Source organism: Yarrowia lipolytica, chromosome 1C, assembly GCF_001761485.1.
Source record: "Yarrowia lipolytica chromosome 1C, complete sequence".
Classification (NCBI taxonomy): domain Eukaryota; kingdom Fungi; phylum Ascomycota; class Dipodascomycetes; order Dipodascales; genus Yarrowia; species Yarrowia lipolytica.
In genome coordinates, this window is record NC_090772.1 from 2,587,505 (window position 1) to 2,603,192 (window position 15,688).

General features: G+C 49.9%; 7 protein-coding genes across 7 annotated transcripts; 2 read left to right on the forward strand and 5 right to left on the reverse strand.

The window, feature by feature from the left end:
• Nucleotides 1-229: 229 nt before the first annotated feature.
• Nucleotides 230-3,154, forward strand: YALI1_C25877g (uncharacterized protein; the record flags this gene model as incomplete). Its single annotated transcript, XM_501984.3, has 1 exon — nt 230-3,154. The coding sequence occupies one exon, from the start codon at nt 230-232 to the stop codon at nt 3,152-3,154; it is 2,925 nt and encodes a 974-aa protein (XP_501984.1).
• Nucleotides 3,155-3,718: 564 nt separating this feature from the next.
• Nucleotides 3,719-6,202, reverse strand: YALI1_C25937g (uncharacterized protein; the record flags this gene model as incomplete). The annotated part of the gene is made up of 1 exon (XM_501985.1): nt 3,719-6,202. The coding sequence occupies one exon, from the start codon at nt 6,200-6,202 to the stop codon at nt 3,719-3,721; it is 2,484 nt and encodes an 827-aa protein (XP_501985.1).
• A 1,131-nt stretch (nt 6,203-7,333) lies between these two features.
• YALI1_C25979g (uncharacterized protein) lies at nt 7,334-10,408 on the reverse strand (the record flags this gene model as incomplete). Its single annotated transcript, XM_501986.3, has 1 exon — nt 7,334-10,408. The coding sequence occupies one exon, from the start codon at nt 10,406-10,408 to the stop codon at nt 7,334-7,336; it is 3,075 nt and encodes a 1,024-aa protein (XP_501986.3).
• A 716-nt stretch (nt 10,409-11,124) lies between these two features.
• Nucleotides 11,125-11,737, reverse strand: YALI1_C25990g (uncharacterized protein; the record flags this gene model as incomplete). Its single annotated transcript, XM_501987.3, has 2 exons — nt 11,125-11,569; nt 11,637-11,737. 2 exons carry the CDS (start codon nt 11,735-11,737, stop codon nt 11,125-11,127), a joined length of 546 nt encoding a protein of 181 aa, XP_501987.3.
• A 295-nt stretch (nt 11,738-12,032) lies between these two features.
• On the reverse strand, nt 12,033-12,412 carry YALI1_C25998g (uncharacterized protein; the record flags this gene model as incomplete). The annotated part of the gene is made up of 2 exons (XM_501988.3): nt 12,033-12,314; nt 12,362-12,412. 2 exons carry the CDS (start codon nt 12,410-12,412, stop codon nt 12,033-12,035), a joined length of 333 nt encoding a protein of 110 aa, XP_501988.1.
• A 481-nt stretch (nt 12,413-12,893) lies between these two features.
• On the reverse strand, nt 12,894-14,252 carry YALI1_C26017g (uncharacterized protein; the record flags this gene model as incomplete). The annotated part of the gene is made up of 1 exon (XM_501989.3): nt 12,894-14,252. The coding sequence occupies one exon, from the start codon at nt 14,250-14,252 to the stop codon at nt 12,894-12,896; it is 1,359 nt and encodes a 452-aa protein (XP_501989.1).
• Nucleotides 14,253-15,211: 959 nt separating this feature from the next.
• On the forward strand, nt 15,212-15,577 carry YALI1_C26027g (uncharacterized protein; the record flags this gene model as incomplete). Its single annotated transcript, XM_501990.3, has 1 exon — nt 15,212-15,577. One exon carries the CDS (start codon nt 15,212-15,214, stop codon nt 15,575-15,577), a length of 366 nt encoding a protein of 121 aa, XP_501990.3.
• Between the last annotated feature and the right edge of the window lie 111 nt (nt 15,578-15,688).

Here is a 15,688-nt window from a genome sequence, read left to right on the forward strand (position 1 = left end):
GCCCCACGCGAGACCCATCATCGTCTTTCTACGCAACTCGGCTCCTCGGTTATTACCCCGCCTATATTCTTCTCGGTTATCGGTTGGCACATCACCACAACACCTCGAGCTGTGGATCACGGAAAAAGGAGTTTGAAAGCGGAAAAACGGAAAAACACACGAGATAGTAGCGGTCTAGATCCAACCCGACCGATTTAGCGATCGCTCTTTGCCCTATTGTTGCTTCACCATGTTCAACTCAGTCAACAAGGAGGAGGACCAGGATATCATCATTGACGAAAGTCAAGTGTCGATGCAAGAGGGTTCGGAGGAACCTGAGGGCTCTGGAACCGTGGAATACGACTCGGACGGCGCGCCCGTCAACTCGGACGACGAACTGGCCGCCATTTCGTCCTCCAAGCGGCAAAAGGCGCAAAACGTGTTCCGACGGTCCTACAAGGCCTGTCTCAACTGCCGCAAGCGCAAAATCAAGTGCGACCTGGGAGACCTTTCCAACCCGTCAAAGCCGCCCTGTGCCCGCTGCAGACGCGAGGGCAAGCAGTGCGTGTTTGTCGAAAGCAAACGAGGAGGAGTGGCCAATGTGCGTGCTGGCAAGGAGAAGAAGCGCAAGCTGGAGAGTCCTAGTCCCCCGGTACTCATGAGAAATTTGCTAGGGGTTCCCCAACCGCGCGATCAGCATTTTAAACAGCATCAACAACCACAGCCCTATGAACCTGTACCTCCTTCTGCTACCCCTCTTAGTGCCCCCAACTCAGCTCCTGCCCCTGGACCTCCCAAAACAGTTCCCTTTACTCGCTTCCAGGGAGCTCCTCGAGGCCAGCCCCTCCCTCAGCCGCTTCCTCCTCAGCCCTCTTCTGTGGCCCATGAGCCGTACAGACAGCCCACGACTTTTTCGACAGACTTTGACCCGGAGTACCCGGGCTTCCAGGGTGTCCAGGGAGAGTACAAGCAGGGCTTTGCGGGTCACCAGCAGCAGAACCAGATTTCCGGCGTGCCCAGATCTATGAGTGACGTTAGTCAGCATCAACAGCAGCATGTTCATGGTTTCTATCAGGACCCTCAACAGCAGCAACAACATAACGTTCAACAGCATCACCAGCAGCAGCAACATCAGCATCTGGCCCATACTGTCCAACAACAACAGCTGCATCAACAACAACCGCAGCAAACACCTCAGCCGACACAGGAACCGACTGGAGACGAGTACATTGCAAAGAAGGAAATGTACAACACTTCGGATGCTCTGGACATTCTTGCACACGCTGCACGATCATTTCCCAAAATTGACTCCCCTGCTACTCCTAATGCGGCTTCTCCTTCACCTCCTTCAGTCAGACCACTGGCTTCTTTGGGAGACATGGAGTTGATTCGGACACGCAAGATTCTCACAGAGGAAGAAGCTCTCAACCTGATTGATTTCTTCTTCCACACAATGCACCCCTTCTACCCGTTCATTCCCAAGGAACTGCATTCCGGATCTGTTCTGGCAGACTACCCTATTTTGCTGGCAGCTATTCTCACCATCGCTTCACGGTACCATTCTCTTCCCGAACCTGTTGTTGTTCATGAGAACCCCGGCAACAAAAAGAAAGCGTCTAGAGCGGCCCAGATCCACTCCAAAATGTGGATCTACTGCCAGCAGATGATTTCTCGAAGTATTTGGGGAGAAGCTAGCAGCAGATCCCTCGGTACAGTCTATGCCTTTTTGCTCTTCTCTGAATGGAACCCCCGAGCTATTCATTGGAGATGGTTTGACTACGCCAACCCCAGATTTGATACTACCGACTCAGAGGTATATCATGATGTCGAGTTGTCCGTAGGGGCTTCTCCCGACTCTGCCAGACGAAATACGCCTGGATCTAGCGGGTTCTCGATTCAGAATGAGTCTGATTGCAAAGAGGTGGACGAGAAGGGAGGCCTTGGAGCCTCCAGACGGTCTGATCGTCTGGCTTGGATGATGATTGGAACAGCTATTCGTCTGGCTCAGGAGATTGATATTCTTGAAACCAACCCCAAGGTGTTCATTGCTACGCACCTGAGTGAGCTGGTGCTGGCAATTCGAGTTGGCAGAAAGTCCATTCTGGCTCGATCTGTCAACGAAATCACTCCTTCTACGCTCAAATTCACTCCCTTCGAGGCCGCAAAGCTGGGTTTGCTTCAGATCATGGCTCTATCACATGAGACGCTGTACATGTCACGTGAGACGACCCGAGAGATGCTTAAGGACGGCAAGTATCTTCGGTTTCTGGCGCTGTTCACGCCTCATTTGCAAAACTGGGAAGAGAAGCATTTCAAGAACATTTCACTTCCTGTGGATGCTCCTGAGAACGACAAATTGGATGCTCTGTCGATCAAATTTGACTACTACTACACCCGACTGTACATTTTCTCGCTGGCGTTGTTCACAGCTGACAAGCAGGGTCTGTCTGTGGAAGAGCTGATACCTCAGAGTCGATATGTGGCTATGGCTACAGATGCTGCTCGAGAGATGCTGGCGGTGGCCAACTCGGTGCATCGAATGGAGGCTCTCAAGTATGCTCCTGTTCGATGGGTGGTTCGAATTGTGCATGCTACCGTCTTCTTGTTCAAGGCTCTGGCTGTCACTTCGTACATTACCAAATACTCCAAGCAGGACATTATTTCTGTGATTCAGGAAATCTCTGTGACTCTGCGGGACGCTTCTCCTGATGACCTGCACCTTGCTTCCCGTTACTCGGGTATTCTGATGCATCTCTGTGTGGACATCTTGGCCAAGGAGAAGGAAGCCAACAGTACTCCTGCCAGTAACGCTTCTCAGCCGACTCCGACAGATTACTACCAGTTTCACTCTCCCTCGTCAGCCACTGGACACCATCACAATGTTGTTCCTCCTACTCGGTCTCATTCCTTGTCAGGAGTGGCGGGTGCACATACCCCTGTCGCCCACGGGTCTGTGCACAGTAGCAATAGCAATGCTGCCCCTACTTCGAGCCACCGGAAGAAGAAGGAGACAGAAGAAGATCCGTCGCAGCTGCTTCGCGATTTCGGATTTGGACTGCTGGATATGGACTTTGACTTCTTCACGGAGGGAACGGAGGGTTTGGGATTTGTGGATCCTCTGATTGAGGGCATTGAGCAGCATCAGCAGAAGATGCAGAAGAAGAACGGTAGTTGAAATGGGGAGGGTAAATGGAAGGCAAAAACAGTCAGGGATCTTGGAGACTAATAAGTAAATACTAATGTGAATATGTAAATATGTGATTTCAACCGCTGTAGAAGAATCCAGTTGCAGACTATAAGAACCCGGTTGCACAGACCATCTGGTCAACCACAAATATGAGCGTGTTTTCTTTAGTTGGAAGACAACCCCCGGTTTCCTGGTCTCCGATATCAGTTGTGGTTATTTTGAATTAAATCAAACTAGTAATTTTAGACCTATATGTTATATATCAGTAAATGCTACATCTGATCTACGATTAACATGACATTCTTGTATTACACCAGCAATTGTTTTCGCAATTCAGGTTACTTGTACTTATAAAAGGGACTGCCCCCTTCTCACACGATTATTCACTCTATAGGAAAACTGAAGTGAACGTATTCTCATCAATAATGTTGAAAAGTCTGCCTTTTTGAAGCATCAAGGACAACTTTTTAAGGTCTACACAACATGGGGTGCACCTTTTCTCATTAAATATATATATATATAAGTATATACCACTATTTGTAATTTAGTATTCTAAACCGGACCAGGTTGATCAATCATGTGCATGAGATCGTCCCACTCGGAGTCGAACTTTTGGGGAATAGCGTAGTCCTTGTTGGGCACACTGGGCGTGGCATCGGGAACCATTCGCATATCGGGAGGCAGATCAAAGACCTGACTCGGGTACTGATCCAGATCCAAAAAGACAGTGTTCTGGTTAGCGGCCGCATAGGGAGAAGCCGTAGTGTGAGAGTAGGGAGACGAGCCGTTAGTAGAGCCCACAGAAGGAGCATCAGTGGGGGAAGCGTCCTTTGTGTCGGCCTTGGGAGGCTCGTTCTCGACATTGAGAACCTTTTTGTATAGCATCTGGCACACTTGGAACTGCTTCTCGAGCTTGAGATGGATCTTGGCCTGGTTCGCCATGACGGAAATGGAGTCCAAAAGAACAGCCTTTTGCTTTTCTCGCTCCGTGTACTCCAAATTGTGAATGTTCCGAATGAGGGAGATGGTCACAAACAGGTGAGAATGGATGACCGTGGGAAAGATGAAGGCGGAGAAGAACCATCGATATAGACACCGCGCCTTTTCGGTGGTTCCAGCTGTGAAGAACCAGACAGAAAGCTGCAAGATTCGGAGGGATGCGGTGACACACTCCTCGCGGGACTTTCTGTATCGAGGAGATCGTAATCCCTGAGAAGCAAACACTCGATGAATGGCAATGATCATCTTGAGATGGTCGATTTCGAAAATCAGGCCCTTCATGATGTTCAGCGTGCTGTCTTCAGTGTCTGTAAGAACTCCCTCCTTGTTCTGTTCATACACCTTTTTAATCTTAGCCCCGAGAAGCAAGACCTGATCGTATGGCATGGTTCGAACACTGGCTATGCTGTAGTTTTGCATGAAGATCTGGTGGATGATTCCTCGGGCCTTGAGGAACGCACTGCCACCAAGAGGAGGTCGGACGTCTGTAGAGTCCTTGTGGATCGCCTGGGGAAGACCTTCCACGAGAGAATAATGCACATCCATGGCAGTTATCAAAGCCCATACTCCTCGTCGCTTTTCCTGATGTTCGCTCGTCATTCGGAACCATGCTGGATCTCGATGTAGACCCATAGATTGAGCCACACGAACCAGTGCTCCAAATGTCGTCCAAGACACATCTGCGAACTCAGCCTCCGAGTTACCCATAGACTGGACGCACACCCAAAGAACAAGAGCCTGAATGTTGACCATGGATGCTCGCACACACACCATAGCCTGTTCAAGGCAATGATCAATGCCCTTGAGCCACTCTGTCCATGCTGTAGTGAGTCTCTGGAGAGCAGCATCATCCAATCGGTAATCCAAAGAAGACTGCAGAGCCAAAGACAGCACACCCAACAGTAGTCCCAGCCACAGAATCTGGGTATCTTCTGGAGTTTCCCAGAATTGGTTGTAGTCCACCATGAACGCTTCTTCGTCAATAATGTTGAGAAGAGGTTCACAGGCCTCAAAGTATCGCTTGACGAGTTTGTCGCTGTTTGGTCGAGCTGGAAGCAACTGTAGGATTTGAGCCAGTCGATTGGATCCTTCCTGTTCAGCTGCACTCAGTGCACTGAGGTTCTTCTTATGTCTTTGAGTCGCTGGGTCAACACACGAAGTTGACCATCCGTCCTGTTTTCTAACCTCATCGAAAAAGTCTGTCACCTCGGCGGCCTCAGAGAACAGAGATCCCCAATGCGATTCTCCATGGTAGATGGCATTTCCTCGACTTCCGAGTTTCATCATTCCCAGAGACTGTCTCAGAGACTCCACTTCTGAAGTGTCCTCCACCAGGTCCATGTTAAGCTTGGAAATGGTTTCGTTGAGTCCGGACTTTTCCATCTTCTGAGCAAACGCCTGGTCCTTATACATGTCCACCGTGACGGGAATACCAAGTCGCTGTCCTCCACTGATGATCGTGTTTTCTGCGGTAACAGGCTTTGCGGGCGTTTGTTGCGCGTCCAATCCATTTTCCAGCAGGTCTTTGCTCTTGGCTACTCGTCCTCCAATGGTGTTAGTTTTGTTGGTGTAGAAACACATGTGTCCCCGTTTCTTCTTGACACAGGTTGAGCAAGGATCTTGTCGATCGCATTTGAGCTTGCGTTGTCGGCAGAACTGACAGTTGAGCGGTTTCCGGCGTCGTCGCTGCTTGGTTTCGTTGTCCTCTGGCGAGGTGGTTTTCTCGCTCTCGACAGGACTGCCAAATTTGTGAGGATACTGAGTCGCAGTCTGAGTGCTTGGGGTGGGCAGACTGGGGTTGGCTGGCTGCTGCTGTGTGAAGTCGTTGGTGGTGCTCTCAATGGAAGGCGCCGCGGTTTGTGTCGTCGGAGCCGTCGGAAGATTCGAGTCCGTCATTCCATTCTGAGGAAGAAGATCTGCCAGGTCCTGAGCAAAATACCCCAGGGTATCAGTTCCCAGAGAGCCACCAAAGCCGTCGTCGCCTCCGAGATCGCCGAGGAAAAAGTTGGGTTCGTTGGAAAAGTCGGTGTCCGCCATGCTGACAGTCGTCACAGTCACAGTCGGTGTGTGGTTTGGTTAGTAAAACTGAGGTGAGCTTTTCGACTCGAGCTTTCAGAATAAAGAGTTTGAAGTGGTGTGCCTCTGGCCTGCAGGCCCGGTTGAGTTGAGCGTCTTGTACGGTGCGCTGACAAAGTTTGATGGACCACGGCGGACTTAACAGACGGGCGGGGATGGCAGAAGAGACGTCTGAATTACGTAATACAGGCCTTCAGGAGCTGGTGATCCACGGGACCAGGTTCTTTTTCTCACTCGGCTCTCCTACACATGCTGTATTCCGACCACTGTTGCCTCCCGTTGACTGCATGTCCTACTATGGAAACTTACCTTTGATCCCAGCCCACAGTTTCCGTTGAAGTTGCTGGACTGGTGGCAGCGACATGGCAGGGTGGAATTGGGGGTTCGAAAAAGCAATTCCTGAACCGAGGCGACATTGAACGTGCGCCGTCAGTCCTCTTACGTGTCCTCTTACAGGATAGATATGGCTCTCCGAGTGCACGTAATTATTACTCGTACTGTATGCGCTAATAGTACACAGTACGTACGATACATACTCCGCCGTATTCAACGCTCTGTGGGATCGAACCATGCAAGTTCTCAAGATTCGCCACCCTCGATGATCCACTACTTGTAGATGGAGACCGTTGATAGAAAAGTCGGTAGAAAGGTGTCGATTATATTTTGGTCGTGATTGGAAAGATTTTGTCCGGTGGTTTTTTCTTCATCCCCAATTTCAACACGACAGCACAAGCACGAGTACAGTTCACTGCTCAATATCATCACTCCTATCTCCGTCATGCAGTCGCCCCCACTTTTGCAGTCCGATTACTGTAATTTTGGGGCATCTCAGATGCACTAAGGAACGAGACATTTTTCCTATAATCCAAATATTTATAAAAAGTTAAAAAAAAATTAATATAAAAAACATAAAAAAACATAAAAACCAGTACGAGTAGTTGCGTGAGCCAAGCAGATTGTACTGTGAGAATATAATTTCTCTTATCGGTGTAAATAATCAAGTTTTGGTGGTCTTCCTACTCCAGTATTTGAGCAATGTCATAATTATCACGTAATATATTTATACAAATCCACCCATCATCCCTCGTCTGTTCATTTCTTGCCTCCCTCAAATTGCTGTCTCAGCTTGAGATAGTGTTGCAGCTCCTCCGCCGAAACAGATGGACTCAGCTCGTCCTTGGCCTTCTCAAAATCCTGCTGAGCAACCTCAACCTCAATGTCACTCTTGGTAGCCTCGTGGTCAAACCACCATCTGATGGAGACGGGCTCCTCTCCGGCCTCCTCCCTGTTCTTGTTGAGCAGCTTGATCTTGGCATCAACCTCGTTGGCAGTTCGAGTCATGGCATTTAGCATGGCATCTGAACACAGAGCGTAGAAATCGGCGCCGGTGAAAGTAAACGGACATCGTTTGGAGATGGCCTCAAGAGACACATCGGCAGCAAGTCGGAACTTTCGAGTAAGAGCCTCCATAATAGTCTGCTGCTTCTCGTGGGTATCAGAGATACCCAAGTACAGCATCTTATCGAATCGTCCAGGTCGCAGAAGAGCCTCGTCCAACAGATCAGGACGGTTAGTAGCTCCCACAACGAAAACACCCTCTCCTCCCGCAGTAGACATTCCATCGAGCTCAGCTAGCAGCTGCGACACAATTCGGTCCATGACTCCTCCAGAGTCTCCCTGGTTGCCTCTCTGAGGCGCCACGGAATCCAACTCGTCAAAGAAGACAACACAGGGCTTGGCATCTCGGGCCTTTTGGAATACTCGTCGCACGTTGGCCTCGGATTCACCAATGTACATGTTGAGCAGCTCGGGACCCTTGACGGAGAAGAAGTTGAGCGAGAAAGTCGTGGCAATGGCTTTCGCGAGAAGAGTCTTACCAGTACCGGGAGGACCGTAAAACAGAATACCCGATCGCTTCTTTACACCGTCAGAGAACCAGTGGGGGTACTTTAGAGGAGTCTCGATAGTGTCCAGAATATCCTTCTTGACACCCTCCATGCCTCCAACATCGTCCCATCCGACATTGGGGATTCGGGGAGCTCCAATGGAGTCGGAGTACTTTTGTCGAGCATCAGCAATAGCGTCATCAAAGTCGGAGGGAGTCAGCTGGAGAGTACCATGCGAAAGGGTCAGGAGATCGTCTAGAGTGGTATCGGAGTCCTTGGTGAGCTTGTTAAGTCGATCAATGGCTCTCAGACGGGTAGTCTGGACAATGGCTGTGAGATCAGGAGGGGTCAGACCGGCAGATTGGAGCGCAAGGTTCTCAACAGAGACATCAGAACGCAGAGAAATGGGTGCATTTCTGATTGAATCGCCCCCAGGACCGGATTTCGTCAGATGAGAAAAGATCTGACGTCTTTGGGGCTCAGAGGGCACTCCGATCTCAATTTCAAACTGAAATCGAGATCGAATGGCCTCGGAAATCTTGTCGGGATCGTTAGACGTAGCTGCCAGCAGCACTCCGTGTCCGGAGTAGTCCGCAAGAACGTCCACAAGCTTTGAAACTATTCCCTCATCCTTTCCGTCCTGGTCGCTCTTCTTTGCAATCGACTCGAGATGCTGCAGAACGACCACGCAAGGAGAGCAGCCATAGGCCCGGTCTAGCTTGGCTCGCAGAGTTCCCAGTGTCTGGGCCTCATTGTCTCCAATAAGTCCAAAACACGAGATTTCGAACACAGAAATTCCGCACTGGGCAGCCACGGAACGAAGAACAGTTGACTTTCCGACGCCTCGCTTGGCGGAATGCAAAAGTACCGAGGTGTTGAGTTTGGCGTGCGAGAGAGCCGAGGTCGAGATCTGAACCAGGTTGCGGATCTTGTCGGCGTATGCAAACTCGGATCCAAACTTGGGCAAGGTATCCAGACCGAGATATTCGCGCCATGGAACACTGGTGGGGATTACAGCAGAAGAAGTAGTTCCTCCCTCGATCAACTTTGTCTGAGAGGAGTCCACAAGGTACTGTTTGGAGGCAGGGTCTTCACTTCCGTTGAGAGAAGTGACCTGAAACCACGCCACGGAGTCGGGCTTGACTGCCAGAGCTTCCAGAGGAATGTGGCTCATTTCAGGATCTTCGCCAATAGTTCGAGCGAGAATAGAGTCAAAGGGAATGGGGATCAGATCACCTACTCGAACGGCTCTCTTTACGGGCTTAAAGTAGGCCTGCAGACCTGCGTGGTAGGCTGTTTGGAAGGTTCTGTCTGTGGTAGTAGGACCAAGCACTCTTGCCAGCTTGACTTCCTCAGCAGCTTCAAGCACGGAATCCAGCGCCTCTCCTACAGACTTATGTGTCTCACCGTTGGGAGTCACCTCAATCTCCTTGTCGCCAATGTTGTGGTACAAAATGGGCGAGACGTAGACCACGTCGTACTTGACTGTGTTTGGTTCGGGGTATGCAAACAGTCGGAGCACCCGTTCGGCTCCGTTTTTGGTCTTGATGGACACAATGTCGCCGGAAAAGACTCCGAGTTTCGACATGGTTTCAGACTTGACGAAGCCTCGGCTTTCGCAGTCGTCAAACCGGTCCGAGAGAGGAGTAGGGATGGCTCCTTCAAGAGGTGCCACTTGGAGGTTTGTGGATTCACGGGTCTTGGCAACAGATGTGTCAAAGTCGAGAAACTCTGCAATGTCAAAGGCCACGTCGGCAGCTTCGTCGGCCGGTTGGATGGTTTCCTGCTCTTTGGCGACCGTCAGCTTGGTGGTTCCCTTGACCACCTTGCCCTGGTTTACAGGCTCGCACAGACGCACTCTGCATCCGTTGAGCAGCACGTCGCCCTGTCGGATTACCGGTCGGTCCTTGTCGAGTTGCGGCTCGAGAGCCTTGAGCACTTGTTCGGGTGTGTTAAGCGTTTCGTACTGGCTGGCAGGCACGGTCACGATGGCATGCTCAATCGTGACAGGGTTGACCCGTTTGAGCACCACGGGCATGAACTTTTTGAGACTGCCTGCCACGTGGCGAATGTCGGCCTTGCAAGTGTACTGCGGCAGAGATCGGTCCTCAGAAGCAGGATACAGAGCCCACTTGATTCCAGGAGCTTCGAACGCAACATATGGCTCGGCTGGCTTGTCGGAAAAGAGCTGCTGGTACAGGTAGGACGAGAGCTCGAGCTTGGTGGCATCCGGGGCAGCCACCAGCTTGGCTGTGATGGGTTTGTGGCTGATCGACGGCATGCTCGATGTGGTGGTGTTGTAGAGAAGAATGACTATGATCTGTCGGCCGAGGTTAAGGGAGCGTGCAGAAAAGAGAGTTTGGCGGACATCAAGGTTAATGTGAAAAGTGGGGTGTGGGGAAGAGCCAGAATAACGGTATGAATGAAGCACGTGATAGACGTCAAGGTGGGTGTTTTTTATGTTGGTGAAGATTCCCAGTAGTGACTGGAATAATGGGAAATTCAATTCTTTTTGTTTCTGTTCAAATTTCGGCTCTGAATGATGAGTACAAGTTGTTCCGTGATGATGTTAGCCTGGGCGCGCGTTATGTACTGTAGCTAACTAGTATGAATACTGTACATACGGTACTAGAAAAAACAACACCTTCGGAGATGCTTCTACTGGTAGTTCTATATGAATCAGTCAATTGAGAGAGACTTTACAATGTAATGGTTTTGAAATCATAATACGGATAATATATACACACAGGACTTGAGGTACGGTACTTGTAGTGCCCGGAGGAGTAAGTAACCGAGTCCAATCTCATTGACAATAAACACACAAGTCGTCAGCACCAGTGACAGTTCCAATACAGTAGTTCCTTCTTAGTCGAGGATGTTGGAAAGCTGAACCATTGGGTATTGCCAGAACAGTACACAGTACATAGTATGCGGTACATTCCTGCGTGAGTCGTGTGGCATCACTTGTTTGGCGGTTTGGTTATAGTAATTCGTTGCTTAATCAGTCTTGACCTTTCTCAGCTCTCCCTGCAACCGCTGGAATACGTCAATGACAATGTAGCCAGAAATGAAGAAAAAGGGGGCGTAGACAGCGAGCAGGTTGTATCGAAGGGCATCGGTAAGACCGGCTCGAGCCCACACCTCCGCGAGACATGCCAGAGTCGTTAGGCTGGCATTGACACCGTACACCAGCATCCACAGGTATGTCGTGGGAGTGGCGGTCTTGGTTAGCAGCTTGTAGGCTCCATAAACAAAGAAGGGCAGCTGGAAGAGGATCTCGATCCAGATGAAGGACATGAACCACGCTGGTTTTTCGAGCACAATGAAATCCTTGTTGGATGCCACGTGGAAGTCTTCCATGAACTGTTGCCCGGGTAGTTTGTACGCCGCAGGAATGGCAAAGCCTCCATCGACCATCAGGGTGATGACAAAGTGGATGGCACTATGTTAGCAGGGAGCGGAGCGTAGATAGTCTGCGGTAGACCGTGTGTTCGCCGTGTTGTACTCACAAATACCACCCGTAAAAGGTGTCTCGCGTGGACATGTTATGTGGTGTATCGTGTTGAAAGATGAAAGTTGATGATGAACAACTTAGTTGTAGTAGATGCATGTGCAGTAGTTCTGTTAGAGGGCAATTTAGAGGGGCCTTGTGGTTTTGATTTACACGAAATTGAATAGAATGGGGACAAAAAATTGAAAGCTAGGACAACTCCTGAGACATAGTCCTTCTCTTTTTATACCAAAACCCATCTCGTACGCCCTATCTCAGTGTCTTTTGGTCGACACTTTACCGCATCTATAGACCGCACTCCTAGGTCATAAAATAGTTAAATATATACAATTAAAAGTGGACAACACGTCTATGGTGATGCTGGCTGTCCACCGATGAAGATTCTGTCGCGTGCTCACTTTTTTACCTCCTTTTCCAGCATATCCTTGGCCTCGTTGATTTTCTTGGCCATGAACGGTGATCCGCCTCGATCGGGGTGATTCAGCATCATCACCTTTCGATGCTTGTCCTTGAGCATGTTGAGCGTCACCGAGCCGTGTTCCCGGGCAAACCCCAGGATCAACAGCGCCTCCTTGCGACTCATATTATGCTGGAATCCGCCCAGATAATGCCTGCTGTTGAGCAGCGTCTCAGGAACCCCGCTGTATCGGGCTCGCGCACGTAATCCGGCCCGCAGCTGTAGTTAGTACACATGTCGTGGTTGTTTGTCCGTCTTTCACTCACCCCTAACGCCACCAACGTGACTCCCACTCCGATGACAATCGGTAGCACCATAGTGTAGTTGATCAGATACAACTGAGTTTGCCTGCACAATGAGATGTAGTGTACTTGTAGGTGATTAGTAATGGGCGGAGGCGAATCAGAAAAGTGACAAGAAATGGTGTTTGTAACTTGTTGGAATATATCCTGTAAAGAAATTTCTCGAAATAATGTCCAACTACTCATCTGCTTGTGCTCTATCCCCTATCCTGAGTGTGTAGATCGAGTGATCTGACAGAGTATAGTAAATTTCAGGAGCATGCTGTATCACTAAAGTACAAGTACAATTACAGTAGTAGATATAATATCAATCTATCACCTAGTTACTACTTTGCGTTGAAGTACAACTCACCACTGGTCCTCGTCTTCTACACCATGCTACCCAACCTCTACTAGCTACACTGTGGTAGTACCGTACTCACCGTCTTGTAACTACAGTAGAGCTGCGTCCTCTCCCATCCTCCTGTCCTGCTTTTCAATCTATGCTCTATATACATTACTTGCTTCGGTTCATCATCTTCATGGTGAGGTTTCTCAGAGCCTCTCTGCTCTCAGAGTAGGGAAGCAGGTCCAAGTTGGCGACAGCCTCGTCGCAGTACTTTTGGGCCAGCTCTCGGGTTCGCGACAGACCGTCTGCCTGCTGAACCAGGAATCGGGCCCGCTCCACGTCGCCGGGACCGTCAAACTTTCGCTTGATCATGTCTCCGAGCTCGGGGTACTTTTCCCAGGCAAACAGAACGGGCGCAGTGGCAAGACCAAGTTTGAGATCGGCTCCAGCGGGCTTACCAAGATGAGACTCGCCCTCGGAGTAGTCCAGCATATCATCGACAACCTGGAAACACAGGCCGAGGTTCTTTCCAAACTTGTAAGAGGCATCGACAATGGGGTTTCGAGCTCCAGAGAGCACTGCAGCGGCTCGGCAACTCTTGGACATGAGCGACGCGGTCTTCAGGTATGTCTTGTGGATGTAGTACTCAAAGGTGGCCTTGTTGGCAATCTCCGAGTTGTCCACAATTGTGTTTTTGAGCTGCATGAACTCGCCCTCCACCAAGTTGGCAATGGTGGTGGACAGCAGCTCAATGACCTCGGCGTTTCTGAGCCGGGCAATGGCCACAGAGGCCCGTCCGAGCAGGAAATCACCGGCCAGAATTGCCATCTTGTTTCCAAAGGCCACGTTGCCTGTAGGAGAGCCTCGCCGGGTAGCGGAGTTGTCGATAACATCGTCATGGAGCAGTGAAGCGGTGTGGATCATCTCGACAATCTCGGCCAGACGTCGCTGCTTGGGTAGAATGCCGTTGCTCTCGTAAGGCAAGGGGTCGGAAGGTCGGCTGAGCGGGTTGAGCACAATGTCGGGATTGATGCCATGGAGAATCTCAATGGGTGAAAGAGGGTCGTTGATAGAGGGCTCGGGGTTCAATTCGCCCACGTTTTCGGTCACGTCCGAGGCGTCAAAGGTGCCTCGGTCTCGCTCCGACTCGGGGATCGCACTCAGCGCTCGGGACAGCAGCAGAACAATCAGAGGACGGACATGCTTGCCCTCGGACTGGAAGTAGTAGGTGGCCACCTTGTTGAGTGTAGGGTGCCCAGAGCCAATCAGAGAACCAATGTTGTTGGCCAAAGTGGACATTTCTTGCGACACAATGGAAAACGGGTCTCGGATCGGAGTGTCGGTCTCCACCAGACGAGATGCCTGCTTGACGGCTCCAGACCACTCGGGGTTTTGGGGCGTGGTTTTCAGCAGCCCTGTGGTCTCCAGCACGGCCTCGGTGAGCGTGGATTTGGGCCGAGCACCTGCCACGAAACGCAGGCTGCTGCTGGCTAGGGTCTTGGTGCCAATTCGTCCGACTCTCAGCATTTTCGTCTGTGGTGCTGTGGTGGTCTGTGGTTGCTGGAGTTGATGTTCCACGCTGAAGGTTTGATGTCTGCGGATGAGTGGGTGATTCGAAACAGTCCATTATAATGTGAATAAAATCGCAAAAAAATTGAGGAAAATAGTAGTAAATATAATTTGGAGTAAAAACTGGATTTCATATTTAATCCACCTGAAAACTCCCCTAAATTCGCCTCTTCACACCTCCCTCACTAACTGCCTCAGTTGAATAATCCAAACTCTAAATTATTTGAGCCCGAAACCGACGGCAATGGAGCCAATTTTTTTCCCCGAACCTAATCAATCCGGGATGATTGGGGCTAACCGCAATGCTCGCTGCAAATTAGCTACTTGTTAATGTAACGCAAACGGGCATTTCTCTGGCAAAACGGGACTTTAGGTTGCGAAGATGACGCTTCGTGTCTCATACGCAGACTTGTTATGGCGGCGGTTTGGATGTGCTCTGAATATGCCTAAAATTGGTATCAGAAGAATGTGGGAACTGTGGCGGTTTTGGTGGTGTTGGTCCCGTCGCTGTAGTGCTGTCATGGCGGGAGTTAAAGGCGAACCTCAAAATAAGGTGGAGTGACAGAAACTGGAGAAGAAACGGAACAATACCACGAGCAAAGTACGAGTACGAGTACGATCAGTCTACACTCGCACTTGTGCCTATACCGGTGCTGTACCTACAAATTTCCACTAGTTGATTGTCATTTCTCCTCGTGTATTTGCCATCCTATTTTTCAAGGTTCAGTTTCAGCTTGTTAATGAAATATCTTGGCTGGCATTGATGCAACCCAATGTAAACACCAGCCAGTTACAGGACAAGACAAGTCAGGACAAGACGGATTCTTGACCTCATGGACCACATGGAGATATTGGGGCTTCTAATCCCAAAGAGAATGGGTCAATGGAGTGCAATGTGTTCCTTCAGACCTATATAAATGAACCCAGCAACGTCAATGGCTTGTGTACAGATAATCATGTCTTCTCACTTCTCCTATGCTGGTTCTATGGAGGCCCAGGACAACTACGACATGTTCGACATTGATTTCGACAGACCTTACCGACGGTGGTTCTATCTGGGCTTTCTGGTTCCTGTTTTGTGGGTCTATCTCGCTCTCAAGGGTGGAATTGAACTGTGGAAGCTGTCGAGAACCAACATTTCTCCCCATGCTCCAACCGCTATCGAGTTGCATGCTCAAAAGCTCTCTTGTGTTGGTTCTTGGGTGACCAATTCCGTATGTGGGTTGGTTTTTTACGCCGTCTGCGGCTGGACCCTTTATATGATGGTGATGAGTCGGTGGTAGAAGATGAGAGGGTATGATTTATACGAATTTATTTGAAATATCGGGAATAAATCGAGCTAAATTGAGTTGAATTAAATAAATAGGACAGCCGGCCGATTCTACAGTCCTCCT